The sequence below is a fragment of the Euleptes europaea genome, chromosome 17 (genome assembly GCF_029931775.1).
Source record: "Euleptes europaea isolate rEulEur1 chromosome 17, rEulEur1.hap1, whole genome shotgun sequence".
Classification (NCBI taxonomy): domain Eukaryota; kingdom Metazoa; phylum Chordata; class Lepidosauria; order Squamata; family Sphaerodactylidae; genus Euleptes; species Euleptes europaea.
In genome coordinates this window covers 13,203,570-13,219,855 of record NC_079328.1, presented here as the reverse complement: position 1 = coordinate 13,219,855, position 16,286 = coordinate 13,203,570, and the positions used below count along the sequence as shown (strand labels likewise).

At 42.2% G+C, this 16,286-nt stretch overlaps 1 protein-coding gene across 2 annotated transcripts in view; it reads right to left on the bottom strand.

Moving 5' to 3' along the window:
• The window catches only part of LOC130489117 (protocadherin beta-16-like), a 184,730-nt gene extending 169,420 nt beyond the window's left edge, over positions 1-15,310 (bottom strand). The window contains exon 1 of one of the 2 annotated variants that reach the window (XM_056862838.1): positions 12,893-15,310. In XM_056862838.1, the coding sequence (XP_056718816.1) occupies positions 12,893-15,310 (2,418 nt within the window). Of the gene's footprint in view, positions 1-3,267; positions 5,683-12,892 lie in introns of those variants that run through there. The other variant, XM_056862842.1, reaches the window with a different exon arrangement.
• Positions 15,311-16,286: the final 976 nt, after the last annotated feature.

The following is a 16,286-nucleotide window of genomic DNA, read 5'->3' as shown; positions in this document are numbered from 1 at the left end:
CTCAAAAAACAATCTTTAAACATGAGCATAGCTTTTTAAGTTGTTGAGCTATATTTGGGTTGGCTTCTCCTCTGTTGACCCAGTCCGCATACAAAGTCCATTTTACTTTAATCTCTTCAATGTTGTTCTCTCTAGTTGTATCCTTTATTAAAGTTGCTACAATGTCTGATTGAATTTATTCAAATAAGTAATTATTCCAAAGATCCAGAGTCCATTTCTTCTGATCTTTCCATCCATGTTCAATTACTGCCTGGGCTGATAACAACATAGCCTTGCAAAGTTCTTGTTTTCCTGGACTTAACTCTCCCCATATTGCTTTGAATAGTATCTCTATATTAACTTGAATATTAATTTGCAGCATATTTCCCATTATTTTACTAATTACTTCCCAGAACCCTTTAACTCTGTCACATTCTACCCACATATGCGAGTACCACCCCCTATGTTGTCCACAATGCCAACATTTGGGGGCTCTAGCCCCAAACATATATGCTAGTTGCACGGGGGTCTGGTACCATTTCCATAGTACCTTTCTTCCTAATTCTTTATATTTCCATAATTTCACGCTTCGAATTCCTTTCTTCAATCCATCCAAGTCATGCTCTGCGACTTGTCTTTCTGTGTGCCATTTACTTTGTAACACTCTTAGAAGATCCTGCTTATTAAAAACAAGCCATTTATAAATTGTCGTTGATATACTTTTTTTTGTCTTTAGCATCTTCTAACTCAGCTAACTTAGTGGCTCAGAACAGTTGAGTGATGTTGTCTCAATAGGCACTAATTATTCTGAGATAACAGAACCATCTAATTATCCACGGGACTTTGGAGAAGATGACCCCTCCCCTGTCAGTAGGATTGCCTGGTTCAGGTTGGGAAATACCTGGAGATTTTGGGGGTGGAGCTTGAGGAAGGCAGGGTTTGGGGAGGGGAGGGGTAATGTCATAGAGTTCACCTTCCAAAGTGGCTATTTTCTCCAGGTGAACTGGTATCTGTTGCCTGGAGATCAGTTGTAATCCCAGGAGATCTGCAGCCATCACCTGGAGGATGGCAACCCTACCTGCTAGAGAAGGAGGAGGTGCATTTCTATATGTGGGAGATCAAGAAAGAGCAACAGCTATACCTGCTGATTAAAACAAATCACATAGATCAATGCAACCCTATCATGTTGATAAATCCAAACCTATATTGTTTAGAAAGAAATAGGATGTTTTTTTTAAAAAAAAGAAAGAAAAAATAATATAGTATGGATCTACATTTTAGGTAGAGAGAAGAATTTCAGTTTGCAACAGTATCCACAAGCATCTAGACTAGAGGACAGGAAAGATATTTTTAAACCTGATGGATTTACAACGGTGAGTTTAACATTTCTTCTAATTTGCCATAGGATATGACTGAGCATAACACCAGTCCATTAACAACTATGGGGAGTAGAAAGTTTTTTTAAAAAAAAATACTTCACATATAGGATTATTTGAAGTATTTAAAAAATCAATTAAAAATCTTCAACCAGATAAGTGTAGAAAAGGAATTTTAATTAGTATAAAATAAACATAATGCTATCATAGAAGTATCACCTGAACTCAAATTTTTGGAAAAACTATTCAGGGAACTAAAACCAGAGATCTTTCAAATATACAAGTTTGTGCATCAACATGGAAAACTAAATTCCTTTAAAAATCCTTTGCATGATATACAGTGCTGTGAGTGCATATATCATTACAACTTGATGCTGTTCTTGGACTTGTCCTTCTCTCTATGTGTTAATGTTTTTGAACGAATATTGCTTTTATTAGAAACAAAAGAATTTTTGCTAAAGAGTTGGGTTTTCTGGGTTGTATCCAATCAGGTTTTACTTGGTGAAAAAGGAAAGAGAAGGTCCCCTGTGACCATCAAAATTATGTTTGGGATCATGGGATGTGCACAGAGAAAAGCAACATGGGACATGGGCTGTGGTAAGGAGGAGAATTAGGTGAGTGAAAAACCTGGACTGATCCAAACCTCTAATTGTTATATGTCAAACATAAGGCCCGCGGGCCGAATCTGGCCCCTTGAGAGCTTGAGAGCTCTTATCCAGCCTGTGAGCCAGCTGAGGAAGCCACCCCATACACACTCAATCTGGGCTGGCAAGGCATGGCTTGAAGCAAGTGGCATTTATATCATATCCGGCCCTCGTAACAATTGAGTTCGACACCCCTGATCTAACCCTTTAGCAATAAAAAGAGTCACCATTGGGTACAGAGGAAATCCTTACATATGTGTTGGTGGACTGTATGATTAACACCTCTGGAACGTTGTCATTATCATTGTCAACCTAAACAAGGGCCTTACGGTGCCACACCCTTTCCATCTATTGCTCTGACACCAGTATGATACTTGATTTCTTTTTCCATAATCAATTTGACCCAAAACGCAGATTTTCCCAGCTTTTATTCAACTGAAACAAATAATGTGTTTGCTTAGGCACCCATTGGAATGGGTATGTGCTCCGTGCACTTGAACCAGAATCCAAAGCTTTAGTTTCCGCAGTGTGGACAAGAGTATTTTGAGGTCATCTGTGCATGGCATTCAGTTTCAGACAACTTGGAGGCACCATCACTCATGTCATCTATCCACATTTTTAAAAATCCTGCAGAGTTCAAACAGGTGTTCAAGCACTGTTGGTGACCAATGTCAGCAACAATCAACTCAGGGATTCCCATTCTACCTTTTAACAATGTTTTCAAAGCCTACTAAGGTTAGTAATGAAAGACATTGATTTCTATCACCAACGGAACAAAGAGTGGAGATGTTCATCAATGCAGACATCAACAGTAAGACAAATCATACAAAGACTCCCAAGAGATTTGCCACATGAAAGGTTACTGATACCGAAAGCACTCACATCACCCAGGCGCAAACCCAAATATCACTTAACTTCAGGGATCTTTGGGGCCCACAGAAATCACCAAGGCCCATATTGTCTCACTAGTCTCTCTTCTTGGAAGTGGTTATCAGGGTTTTTAGGCATTCAGAGAGGGCTTTTAGGCATTCAAAAGTAGGGATTTCGAAACTAAACACATAACTGGGATGCCAAATATATTGTCACCTAGACCATGAGTTGAATTCTCTACATCATCGGACACTCCTTGGGAACCAGATGAAATCCTTGAATCCAGGATACTCCAGTTTATAGTTTATTTGTTTGATGAGACCAAATCATAGCAACAGTGACACTCAAATAGTAAAGTGCATTTAACAATATGAATGGGATGTCAATTATATTCTTACCTCGCTCATGAGTTGCCCTTCTGCTGCATGACTAGAAACTTCTTGGGAATCTGATGAAATCCTTTGAACCTCCTGGGATCGAGCGGGCTCCACCGAAAACACAGGAAAGAGAGGCCTGAGAAACCTGAACTCACTGTTCAGAGAACCACCAGCTAAGCACACCTCATAGTTGTACGCCCGGGAAAGGGATCCAGCATCAACATCTCCACAGTTCTCTGGGAAATTCGGTCCCACTGGGAAGTTCAAGGTGGAGGTCTCTATGAACTTCCTCCTTTTCTGAATCTTGATGGCAATGAACACCAACACAGAAACCAGAAAAATGAAGGAGATGACAGCCAAGCATATGACCAGATACATAGTCAGGTTACGGTCTCCCTCCTCCACCACTTCATCCTTTGGGATATCCACAATTTTCATATAAGGGTCAGAGAAGCCATCCACTAGCAGAATGCTTAGCGTTGCAGAGGTGGACTGGGGAGGGCTCCCGTTGTCTCTGACTCCAATGATAAGTTTCTGTTTCAAGCTGTCTCGTTTGTTAATTAGTCTCATGGTTTTCACTTCTCCGTTCTGGGCCCCCACATTGAACAGCCCCGGTTCTGTGGCCTTCAGGAGCTCATAGGAAAGCCAAGAGTTCTGACCGGAATCTCTGTCCACGGCCACCACCTTGGTGACCAGGTAGCCAGCCTCAGCCCCCCTGGGAACCAGGTCATTGGATGGGGAAGTGCCATTCTGAAGAGGGTACAGGATGAATGGGGCATTATCATTTTCATCCATGACAACAACTCGGACCACAACTTTGGAACTCAGGGGAGGAGAACCGCTGTCCACAGCCCTCACAGTCACCTGGAAATCTTTCACCTGCTCATAGTCCAGAGATCGGATGGCATACAGGTTCCCAGTTTCAGAGTTGATGGAGACATAAGAGGACACAGGTTGATCATTGACCTTCCCAGACAAAAGGGAATATATCACTTTGGAATTCTGCTCTGCATCCAGGTCCTTGGCTTGGACGAAACCGATCAGCAGACCTGGAATATTGTTTTCTTGTAATTGCATTTCATATGTTGACTTCTCAAATACTGGAGCGTTGTCATTGACATCTGAGATCTGAACATTAATTATTCTTGTTGAAGTGAGCCTGGGAGAGCCCCGGTCTGTGGCTGTGATGGTGATGTTGTACTCAGAAGCTTTTTCTCTGTCTAGGGGCTGCTGGGTCACCAACTGGTAATAATTTTTCACAGACTTTTTCAACAGAAAGGGCAAGTTTGCCTCCGTAGTGCAGGCAGTTCTGCCATTGTCTCCAGAGTCTTGGTCAGTGATACGGAAGAGGGCCACAACTGTATCCGGGGGAGAATCTTCTGGTAAGGGGCTGGTGAGGGAGGTTAGGGTCACCTCAGGGGCATTGTCATTCCTGTCCTCAACCTCCACATTGACTTTGCAGTAAGCGGAGAGCCCCCCTCCATCCGTGGCTTTGATATTTATTGCATGATTTATATCCTCTTCATAATCAATTGTTCCAGCAACAGTAAGTTCTCCGGTATGTTTGTTTAATTTGAATGATCTGAGCACAGTATCTGAGACCTGGTTGAAAGAGTAAGTGATATCCCCATAGGAACCGAAATCCCTGTCAGTTGCTTCCACTTTAGTTACAAGTGTACCTCTCGGGGTGTTTTCCTCCAGTTTCACCTTGTACAGGGAATCGCCAAACTGAGGGAAATTATCATTAGTGTCCAGAACTTTAACTATAATTTGTGCTGTGCCTGTTCTCTTTGGGGTCCCTCCATCAACAGCCGACAGAATGAGGAAGAGCTGTGCATTCTCTTCACGGTCTAATTGCTTTTGCAATACCAACTCTGCATGTTTGGTACCATCACTGTGACTCTGCACATCCAACATAAAATGGTCATTAAGACTAAGGGTATAATTCTGAATAGCATTTTCTCCTCTGTCTGAATCCTGAGCTGTTTCTAATGGGAATCTGGTATCCGTTGGTACCTGCTCAGGTATTTCAAAAAGGAATTCCTCTTTAGAGAATTGTGGGGGATTGTCATTCACATCCTCTATTTCAACCTCAATTCTGTGCACTTGCAATGGGTTTTCTAGCACAATCTCTGAGAGTAAGACACAAGGGTCCTTCTGACCGCACAGAGCTTCACGGTCTATTCTGTCCTGTAATATCACGTTCCCAGAGTGAGGATCCAGCTGGAAATATTGCTTGGTGCCTTCAGAAACCAACTGGGCTCTACGAACGACCAGCTCCTTCACATCCACTTTAAAATCCTTTAGCACATTTGCCACCAAAGACCCACTTTTCTTTTCCTCTGGCACTGAATAGTGGAAAGACTCACATACTATCCCCCACATGCAGAGATACAGGAAAAAAGACCAACCTTGCTTGTAGTGATGCATTTCCATGGTCCCAGCCTCAATCAATGCACATCTAATGCACAGGGCAGTTTCTCATAAGGTCATTGCCTTTTTGCTTGGTTCCAAGGCAAATCTTCCTTTATCTGTGTTTGGTTTTGTTAGTGGCTACTCTGCCTTTTTATCCTGAAATTTACTTGCAATAAGCAGCAGCCTTTATATCTGCAATTTCTTGGTTTAATGGCTGCAGATTTTTCAGGAGAGCACAAACTCCTCAATTGTGTGTTTTGCATTGTGCAACGGCACCACCTTGTGGCGAAACTAGTATATAACCACTACAATCTTTATCATTTAGCAATAACTATATAAAGATCATTCATAGTAACAACATCCAATCCTTGCGATATTTAGTTATTTCTTTCCTACATTAAATATGTTACCTGTGTGAAGATGCTTGAAATACCTCATTGTGACTTTTAAAGTGTCAGATACTTTCCCATAAATTGGAACTGGAAATGAGGAACACATACAATGACAGATACTCTGATTATTGCAGGAGTAATTGATACATCTTGCTCTCTGTATAAATTTGTTTTAGATATTTAAATTATATTTTAGCTAGACATCCAAGTTTTCCCATAATAGTTTATGGGTTAGCATTTCTAAATGGATTACGCAAATTAGTAACACAGCCCATTCCTGAGCTTTTGGCGGCTGGAGGTGGCGCAGCCGAGGTGCTGCCACGGTGCCTCCAAAGACGTTTCACGGCTGCCGATACACAAAAAAACCTTTTAGAGGCTTTTTGGGGGGTAAAAATTGGGCTTTTGCCCCATACAGCGATGCTGCGCCGTCAGCGTTCTGGGCTGAACGGGGACAGGAAACTGCCTACAGGCAGCTCCACCCCCTGGCATGCCCTGGGCACACCCCCGGGACAGTGGAAAGCCCCCAGAATGCCAGCGTGGGCCTTTATGCTGGTGGAACGCTGGCAGAAGGCCCAGCCAGCATCCTGGGGCAGCACAGCGCCAGGAGACCGGCGTCCAGGCATCCCCTCTGACATTGGGGTCCCTCATGATGGGGTAAGTAGCCCGGGTGCTGGCGCAGGGGCCCCCAATGCCGGTGCAGCTCCTTCCAGGCCTCCTGAGGACTTTCATCCTCAGAAGTCAGGAATGGGATATAATACTTGAATTGAAAGATGGGAGGCTAACAGTTTCATTTTTAGTGACTTAGCTGAAGGCCAGATCTATCATCACAGTTACTTGTCTGGATCTAAAGGGCTGGTTTAGCTGATCCAAGAAGTTGCCCTAGCAATGGATTTATTTGTTTTTTTGCTTTGAACAGCAGATGCCCACACAGATGATTTCAAAAGACCCCTCAATTTCACTCACAATTTCTAGTAGATCACTGTAAAAAGGTAAAGGTAAAGGTCCCCTGTGCAAGCACCAGGTCATTCCTGACCCATGGGGTGACGTCACATCCCAACGTTTTCTAGGCAGACTTTGTTTACCAGTGCCTTTGTCGCGGTTCGGGCCGTTAAGTGCCTACACTCTTAGAATGTACCATTTACTGAGAAATGGAGTTATCTTATTCAGCGAGACACCACTAGACCGGAATCAACGGTTCCTAGAAACTTGTTATTGTTCCTAGGACATCTCTTGAACACGCCAATAAATTTATAATAATGGACAAGAGTAGAAGTATATATAAAAAACACATTTATTTACATTATACAATATATGCTTTTTGGTTGCAAAGCCTTAAAATATCATATAAGGATAGACATCATTAATCTTAAACATGTTTATGTAGCAAGTAATCATTCACATTCTCTATGCCTCCATAAAGGGGTATCTTAGTCAGAACATACTCATAAAGTATCCTTAGTGCAATGCACCTTCATTCAGAATATAAGGTTACAGAAATCCTATCAAAATATGGTTAATTCTTTGGAGAAAGATTTGGTTAGAAGCATCCTAACTTAAATCATTCAAAACATCATAACATTTCTGTACAGAAGACACACTATACCTTGCTGTGTCATCTGTATCATCTGGAGTCCTTTAAAGACTTCTATTAATATTCTTAACTGATCATCATTAAGATCAGGCATTGTCTATGTACATGCTATGCATGCTCTTTCTAGTTTTAGACAGCAATGCTGAATATATAAATACTATGTGTTAGCTTAAAGCTGTTTACAGTCTCTTTGACTGTGCCAATCTGTGTATGTGCATTGTGCATATCTCACAGAGTACAGAGAATCTCCTTTCCCTTCAGGAACTTCTCTGGTCTCTTGCTCTGAGGAGGTTCAGAAGTCCCTCTGTTAAGTAGAGGACGTTCTGACACAATCCCAGAGGTCTAGCTATTAGCTCTGTATTCAGGATGCTTCTTAGCATTGGTAAGCCAAATAGGCTTAGTTTGTAAGAATCCATAAATCTGATGGACTCTCAGTGTTCCAATACATGGAAAGATCACTGCACTTAGATTCCTATTCAAAGAATAGGAATTCTAAGGGTCTCTATCCTCTTCTAGGAATAGAGCAGTCTCACAAGAAGACTGTAAGTAAGATATGTTGAAATATCCAGATCTTGATACTTCAAGATATCTGAGAACTTCTGTCCACGCAAGGATCAGAGTTTCAATGTTTTACATCTCAAGCCTTTTGAGATGGAGAAGTGCTACATCAGACAGCTGCAGTCTGCCAGTCATAGCATTCTAAAATGCAAGCTGGACTGTGGCTGGTATTTATACAATTTCTAGACCCATTAAGAGTGAAGAATGTTCCTTTCTCCTCTTCCTTAGCCCTCAAAAGGGTACCGTTATTCCCCTTTTTTATCCGATACCAGGAGCTTAGTGGATTCTGCTCCTGTCTTCTGATATCTTGTTGTCCAAATATGGACATCCTTCCCTTTCAGTCCTCTGTGCCTAAAGTATAAACCCTTATTTCTGAGTTACATGATCAAGTTACATATTTAATTTCTATACCATCCTCTTCGTTAGGACTATACGCATTAAATGAGACTACTTAGAAATCTGTAGCACAACGTTTAACTATATAACTCATGAAACATAATTTTAGCTGACATTGTCACTTTGCAAAGTGTTTTGTTTACATTAGTTAGCAGGTTTGTATTCTGGCAAGATTACAGTAGAACAAGGAAGCATATTACTCTCATCGTTGAGAGAACTATAATGCCTTTAGGCTATATTTTAAGCACACTTCCAACTATTAATGCACTCTTAGTACATTAAGATTCTGACATCTGGCAGCTAAGTCAGAAAGATGACTTTTACGCTGCCCCTTCAAGGGCAAGCCAGAGTAACTTTAGTAGTTAGCTTTGATTAGAGCTAACCTTGAGCTAGCCTGTCAGCATGACACAGACTTTCATTATACATTACACAAACCTCTGTATGTGCATGATGTGTTTAAGCTCTATATGGAATTAATTCTGCACATGTTCACAAGATACCATGATCATGTCAGAGACTGCTACACCTTCCGCAGTCATCTTCCCTTTACCCCCAGCAAGCTGGGTACTCATTTTACCGATCTCGGAAGGATGGAAGGCTGAGTCAACCTTGAGCTGGCTACCTGAAACCGACTTCCGTCGCGATCGAACTCAGGTTGTGAGCAGAGCTTTTGACTGCAGTACTGCAGCTTAGCACTCTGCGCCACGGGGCTCACTGTAGTTGACCTTAAAAGCAGCATAGAGAAAAATCTGCCTTGTCCTCATGGAAAATTTCATCGTTCTTTTGAATCTGATCATTATATACAAATCAGGCAAATGTACAAATAAAAATAGTTATTCAGATAAAAATAATCTGACCCCTTAAGATATCCAAATTATTATTATACGGTGATTTCTATCCAACGAACAGTGAACAAGGCAAGGCTTACAGAAAGCGGAGGGGGTGCGGTTCAGTGGTAGAGTATCTGCTCGCCATATAGAAGGTCCCGGTCCAATCCCCAGCATCTCCCGTTCAAAGGATCAGGTAGGAGGTGATGTGAAAGATCTCTACCTGAAACCCTGCAGAGCTGCTGCCAGTCTGAGTAGACAATACTGACCTTGATAGACAGATGGTCTGATCCAGTATATTCTAGCTGTATCTGAAGAAGTGAGCTGTGACTCACGAAAGCTCAGACCCTGCCAGAAATTTTGTTAGTCTTTAAGGTGCTCCTGGACTCTCGCTCTTTTCTACTGATTCAGTATAAGGCAGCTTCCCATGTCCATGTGATGTTTCTTGCCTTCCCCTTCCTGCTGCAGTCTATTGTGCTCCTCCCACGTAAAAGTCTGCTCCTGGGTGTGTGTGGATTTATCCACATAAAATGGGAGCAAAGTGATGGTTCTTCCATTGGCAGAAAATGATGATAAGATACAAGTTCATATTTGTAGCACGGGTTAGAAAGGTTGTCTTACCCTTTTACCCAAAAGCAATGTAATATATAGGTTCCGTACCCAAATAAAGCATTCTGCAATCTATTTCCCCCCCACAAAAATATAATAGAATTAATCGTTCCCTTAAGTGGTGAGTGAGTGTGGGAGTGATTAGGAAATTTTTTATGCAGCTATGTTTCTGAAGCAGACTGGAGTCCTGTCTCTTCTTGGTGCAGCTGAGGCTCAGAGGCTCAGAAATGAATCCACCCTAAAATTGGGAAGCAAAAATTGATCACTTCTCCCAGCCTCCAGGCCTCCATCAAATTTGCCATAGAAAGTAGGATTGCCAGGTTCCTCTTTGCCACAAGTGGGAGGTTTTGGGGCGGAGCCTGAGGAGGGGGGATTTTGGGAGAGGATCAACTTCAATGCCATAGAGTTCAATTGCCAAAGCGGGCATTTTCCCCAGGGGAACTGATCTCTATCGGTTAGAGCAACTGGGGCAAAAAGGGATATTGACAAAGGACCCGAGAAACTGAAGCTTTGGGGGTAGGGTGGGGATGCTCCAACTGGCCATGTGCTGAAATTGCAGCAATGTCTGAAAAGGAATGGGACAAAGACTCCAGGAGGAAGCATGAAGTAAGCATACACAGTTATCATATTGTGTGTGTGTGTAAAGTGCCATCAAGTCGCACCCGACTCATGGCGACCCCTTATGGGGTTTTCATGGCAAGAGACTAACAGAGGTGGTTTGCCAATGCCTTCCTCTGTAAAGCAACCCTGGACTTCCTTGGTGGTCTCCCATCCAAATAATAACCAGGGCTGACCCTTCTTAGCTGCTGAGATCTGATGAGATCAGGCTAGCCTGGGCCATCCAGGTCAGGGCAGTTATCATATTACCATGAGTTTAAAGTTGCTGGCTAGACAGAATTGTATTGCCCAGATAGGCTTTGTTTTGATTTTTGCGCTCTACCTGCTAAAGACTATCTTGAGAGCCAGAAGAAATCCTGTGATTTACAGGGAGGTATGGGGCGACTGAGAAATCCAAACCTGGTGCTTAAGGATATACTGGTTAAGTAAGCATCATAATTATAAATCAGGTAAAGTGATCAAGTCTGAGAATCAACACGATTATCTGGGATACCAGTTCTGGCAGGGGGGAAGTGTAGAGGTGTAGTGAGAAAACCTCTTCTAAAATCTGTCTTACTCATTTTAATAACAACCAAGACAATGCAAACCGGGAAGACTGCTGCCAAAAAGATCACCAGATACATAGCCAAGGTCCCATCTGCTTAATTTCCTTCAGGACTGACACTGAGCATATAAATACAAGGATTTGGAAAGCCATCCATTGAAGTATAATCATAATCCTTGCACTGCTGGTGTAGGGAGGGTGGTAAGTGGGTTTGACCAAAATAATTAATCTCGGTTTGTTTTTATCCCACTCATTCAGTGGGCTCCTGGTTTTTACTCTGCTTGAGTACTGAAAAGGACACAATCTATTGTGGCTTTGAGAAACTAAAAGGCAGGTCTAGAGTTTGGACCAGAATCTACATCCACAGCCATCACCTTGGTGACCAGGTAAGCAGCCTAAATTGACTTTTGAACCAGGTCATTGCAGGGGGTGTATTGTTCCAAAAGGGGTAGAGGATGAAGAGAGTACTATTATTTTCATGCATGATAACTCAAAAAAATAGCTTCTGAGTTTAGTGGAGAACAATGACTAATGTCTTCATTAGAACTGAAATCTTTTATCTTCTCTGAATCCATAGACAGGAGAATAAACCAGTTACCCAACTTACAATTGTTGGAAATGCTAGAGACGCCAAGTTATTAACAACCTTCCAAAAAAGGAAGGACTAATCACCAGCACTTGAATATTTCCCCAGTATATCCTTTTTGTACAATTATTCCTGCAACCCCACCAATTAATCAATGACATTTAACACTTGGATATGAATGATGCTTCTTGTACTTTGACTATTTGATCCTTGACAGTGTACTCAACATATTTTTCCGTGTTCAAGAGACTTCGGGTATTACTGGCTAGCAACAAGAAAAGAGTCTTGTTTCACCTTCAAAATGGACATAAGCTTTCTTATTAATGCCTGTACTAATAGGAAGAGAAGAATAGGCCCCCATAAAGCTAGAGATTTTGCCATTACTTCTCCACATGGACCTTTGTCAGTATCATTCTCAACCTCCACAAGGACCCTACAGTACCACAAAGACACTTTCCATCTGTCGCTCTGGTACAAATGTCATTTTTGTTTCTTTCTCATAACCAGTTATGACCCCAAACACAGATTTTCCCAGCTTTTATTCAGTTGAAACTAGTGGTATGTTTTATCAGGCACTGATGGAGTAAATAAACAATCTATTTGAACCAATTCACTGGGGACCACACTATCCTGGGGGTATAGGTAGGTTGGATTCGTTTCATAAAATTTGGGAGCATTGCCATTCATGTCTGCTATCCATATTTATTAAATATTGCATGACCTTCAGCAGATGTTCAAGCACAGCTGAAGACTGCAATAAGCAAAGATCAGCAAAAAGGTTTCCATACTACTTTTAATAACATATTCAAGAAAATTGCTTAGTGTTTCTGGAAACTTGGCTGACCTCTGAAGAGCGGCTCTCAGATCTTTCAGTACTTTAGCAAGACATGCTTGGCTTTCCAGTATACACCAAACAACACACTATCATGTCGAACATTGACAGCAAGAAAAAACACAAAGAAGTCTCCCAAGAACACATATGGTTGCTGATTCACCCTAATCTCCAAAATTGGCAAGTTGACTACGATTAATAAGGTTTTCACAGGTGGTCAAATATGAAGCATTTAAGTGCATCACATCATGTGACTAGGGTGATAATTATCTTCTTACCTCACTCATGAGTTGCCCTTCGGCTGCATGGCTAGGAACTTCTTGGGAACCAGTTGAAATCCTTTGAACACCCTGGGACTGAGCAGGCTCCACAGAAAACACAGGAAAGAGGGGTCTGAGAAACCTGAACTCACTGTTTAGAGAACCACCAGCTAAGCACACCTCATAGTTGTATGCCCGGGAAAGGGATCCAGCATCAGCATCTCCACAGTTCTCTGGGAAATTCGGTCCCACTGGGAAATTCAGGGCTGAGCTCTCCACGAACTTTCTCCTTTTCTGAATCTTGATGGCGACAAACACCAACACAGAAAGCAGAAAAATGAAGGAGATGACAGCCAAGCATATCACCAGATACATAGTCAAGGTACGATCTTCTTCCTGCATCATTTCATCCTTTGGGATATCTACCATTTTCATATAAGGGTTAGAGAAGCCATCCACTAGCAGAATGCTGAGCGTTGCAGAGGTGGACTGGGGAGGGCTCCCGTTGTCTTTAATGCCGATGATAAGTTTCTGTTTCAAGTTGTCTCGCTTGTTAATTGGTCTCACGGTTTTTACTTCTCCATTCTGGACCCCCACACTGAATAGACCCGGTTCTGTGGCCTTCAGGAGCTCATAGGAGAGCCAAGAGTTCTGACCAGAATCTCTGTCCACTGCCACCACCTTGGTGACCAGGTAGCCAGCCTCAGCCCCCCGGGGAACCAGGTCATTGGATGGGGTGGTGCCATTCTGAAGAGGGTACAGGATGAATGGGATGTTATCATTTTCATCCATGATAACAACTCGAACCATAACTTCGGAGCTCAGGGGAGGAGAACCGCTATCCACAGCCCTCACACTCACCTGGAAATCTTTTATCTGCTCATAGTCCAGTGATCGGATGGCATACAGGTTCCCGGTTTCAGAGTTGATAGAGACATAAGAGGACACAGGTTGATCCCTGACTTTCCCAGGCAACAGCAAATAGGTCACTTTGGCATTTTGTGCTCTGTCCAAGTCCTTGGCTTGGACGAAACCGATCAGCAGACCTGGAATATTGTTTTCCCGTAATTGCATTTCATATGTTGACTTCTCAAATACTGGAGCATTGTCATTGACATCTGAGATCTGAACATTAATTATTCTTGTTGAAGTGAGCCTGGGCGAGCCCCAGTCTGTAGCTGTGATGGTGATGTTGTACTCTGAGACTCTTTCTCGGTCCAGGGGCTGCTGGGTCACCAGCTGGTAATAGTTGTTCACAGATGCTTTTAACGCAAATGGTAAGTTTGCCTCAGTTGTGCAAGCAGTTCTACCATTATCTCCAGAGTCTCGGTCTGTGACACGGAAGAGGGCCACCACCAAATCCGGGGGAGAATCTTCTGGTAAGGGGCTGGTGAGGGAGGTTAGGGTCACCTCTGGGGCATTGTCATTTTTGTCCTCAACCTCCACAATGACTTTGCAGTAAGCAGAGAGCCCCCCTCCATCGGTGGCTTTGATATTTATCTCACAACTTATTTCCTCTTCATAATCGATGGTTCCAGCAACAGTAAGTTCCCCAGTATGTTTGTTTAGATTGAATGCTTTGAGCACATTCTCTGGCACCTGGCTGAAGGAATAAGTGATGTCCCCGTAGGAACCAAAATCCCTGTCAGTTGCTTCCACTTTAGTCACAAGTGTATCTCTGGGGGTGTTTTCCTTCAGTTTCACCTTGTACACAGAATCACCAAATTGAGGGAAATTGTCATTGGCATCCAGAACATCGATGATAACGTTTGCTGTGCCTGTTCTCTTCGGGGTCCCTCCATCAGCAGCAAACAAAATCAGTAATAGATGCATATCTTCTTCACGGTCTAATGGCTTTTGTAATACTAACTCTGCATATTTGCTACCATCACTGTGATTTTGCACATCCAGTGTAAAATGGTCATTAGGACTAAGCGTGTAATTCTGAATCGCATTTTCACCTTTGTCTAGATCTTGAGCTTTTTCCAAAGGGAATCGGGTATTTGTTGGTGTAAGCTCAGATATTTCAAAAAGGAATTCCTTTTTAGAGAACTGGGGGGAATTGTCATTCACATCCTCTATTTCGACCTCAATTCTGTGCACTTGCAATGGGTTTTCCAGCACAATCTCTGAGAGTAAGATGCAAGGATTATTCTGACCACACAAAGCCTCTCGGTCTATTCTGTCCTTCAATAACAATCTCCCAGAGTGAGGATCCAGCTGAAAATATTGCTTGGTGCCTTCAGAAACCAGCCGGGCCCCACGAGCAGACAGCTCCTTTACATCTATTTTCAAATCCTTTAGCACATTTGCCACCAGAGACCCACTTTTCTTTTCCTCCAGCACTGAATAGTGGAAGGATTCACATATTGCCCCACACATGCAGAGATACAAGAAAAAAGACCAACCTTGCCTGTTGTTGTGATGTATCTCCATTGTCTCAGCCTCTGATGTACCTTATGATTCTTCGTAAAACAGCTGCTGGAACAGGCCTTGTTGTATGCTTCCAAATCTTTCCTTTATCCTGGATTTGTTTTGGAAATTGATTTAGTGGCTTTTTTCTCCTGAAATTTCTGGGGATTTGTTTGTAAGCACGATCTGATACATTTGCCTTTGAGATTTCTTCGTCTAATGGCTGCAGATTTCTAGGAGAGCATTTTTTCCATGATATTCTGTTCTGTGTTGTGCAATAGCACCATCTTCGGGTGGATCTGCGATATGGCCCATCTACTTTATAAAGTGTGTAATGAAATATATAGAAACTTTCTCTGAAACACTGGTTGAAATGCACATGTTTCACATGAGACCACTGGTATCCATTTCATATTTAGAAGTATGCTAAAAACCTAGCTGTTGTTTATTTTCAGCTTAAGTCACTGAACTTAGAAAGGCCTACCTCTTAGGATGGCACTGTGAATCTCCACCAATATTCTAATTGTTGAAAGGAAAGACAGCCTAGGCTCAACGGAACAAGTAAAAAATCAGTAAGGAAATAAAACCTTTTTTTAAAGTGACATAAGGTAAACATCTGAGAACTTAGTAGTGTAGAAGATACAAGTACAAAGAACTAGTCGCTGTTATTTCTTTCCAAAATTGGTTTAAAAATGTCACATGAGGCTTACATATAAGACGTGGGCTGTCTGCCTCTGATGAGAAAGGGACTCATAGACAGGCATATGTGGGCCATTTAGGGAACTGACAACTAGTAACTGAAAGATCTTCTACTACTGTTCAGGGTCTGAACATTAATTTTCTGGACCCCATACACATACATCCATGTTTCTTTTTTATTTCTGGAATGACATAGATATATGTCATCATGGCAATGATCTTGTTGGGTCAGGGTCCAGTAAAGCAAACATAGATACACGCACACATATACCACACTTAGGACCTGCAAGATCCCCATATG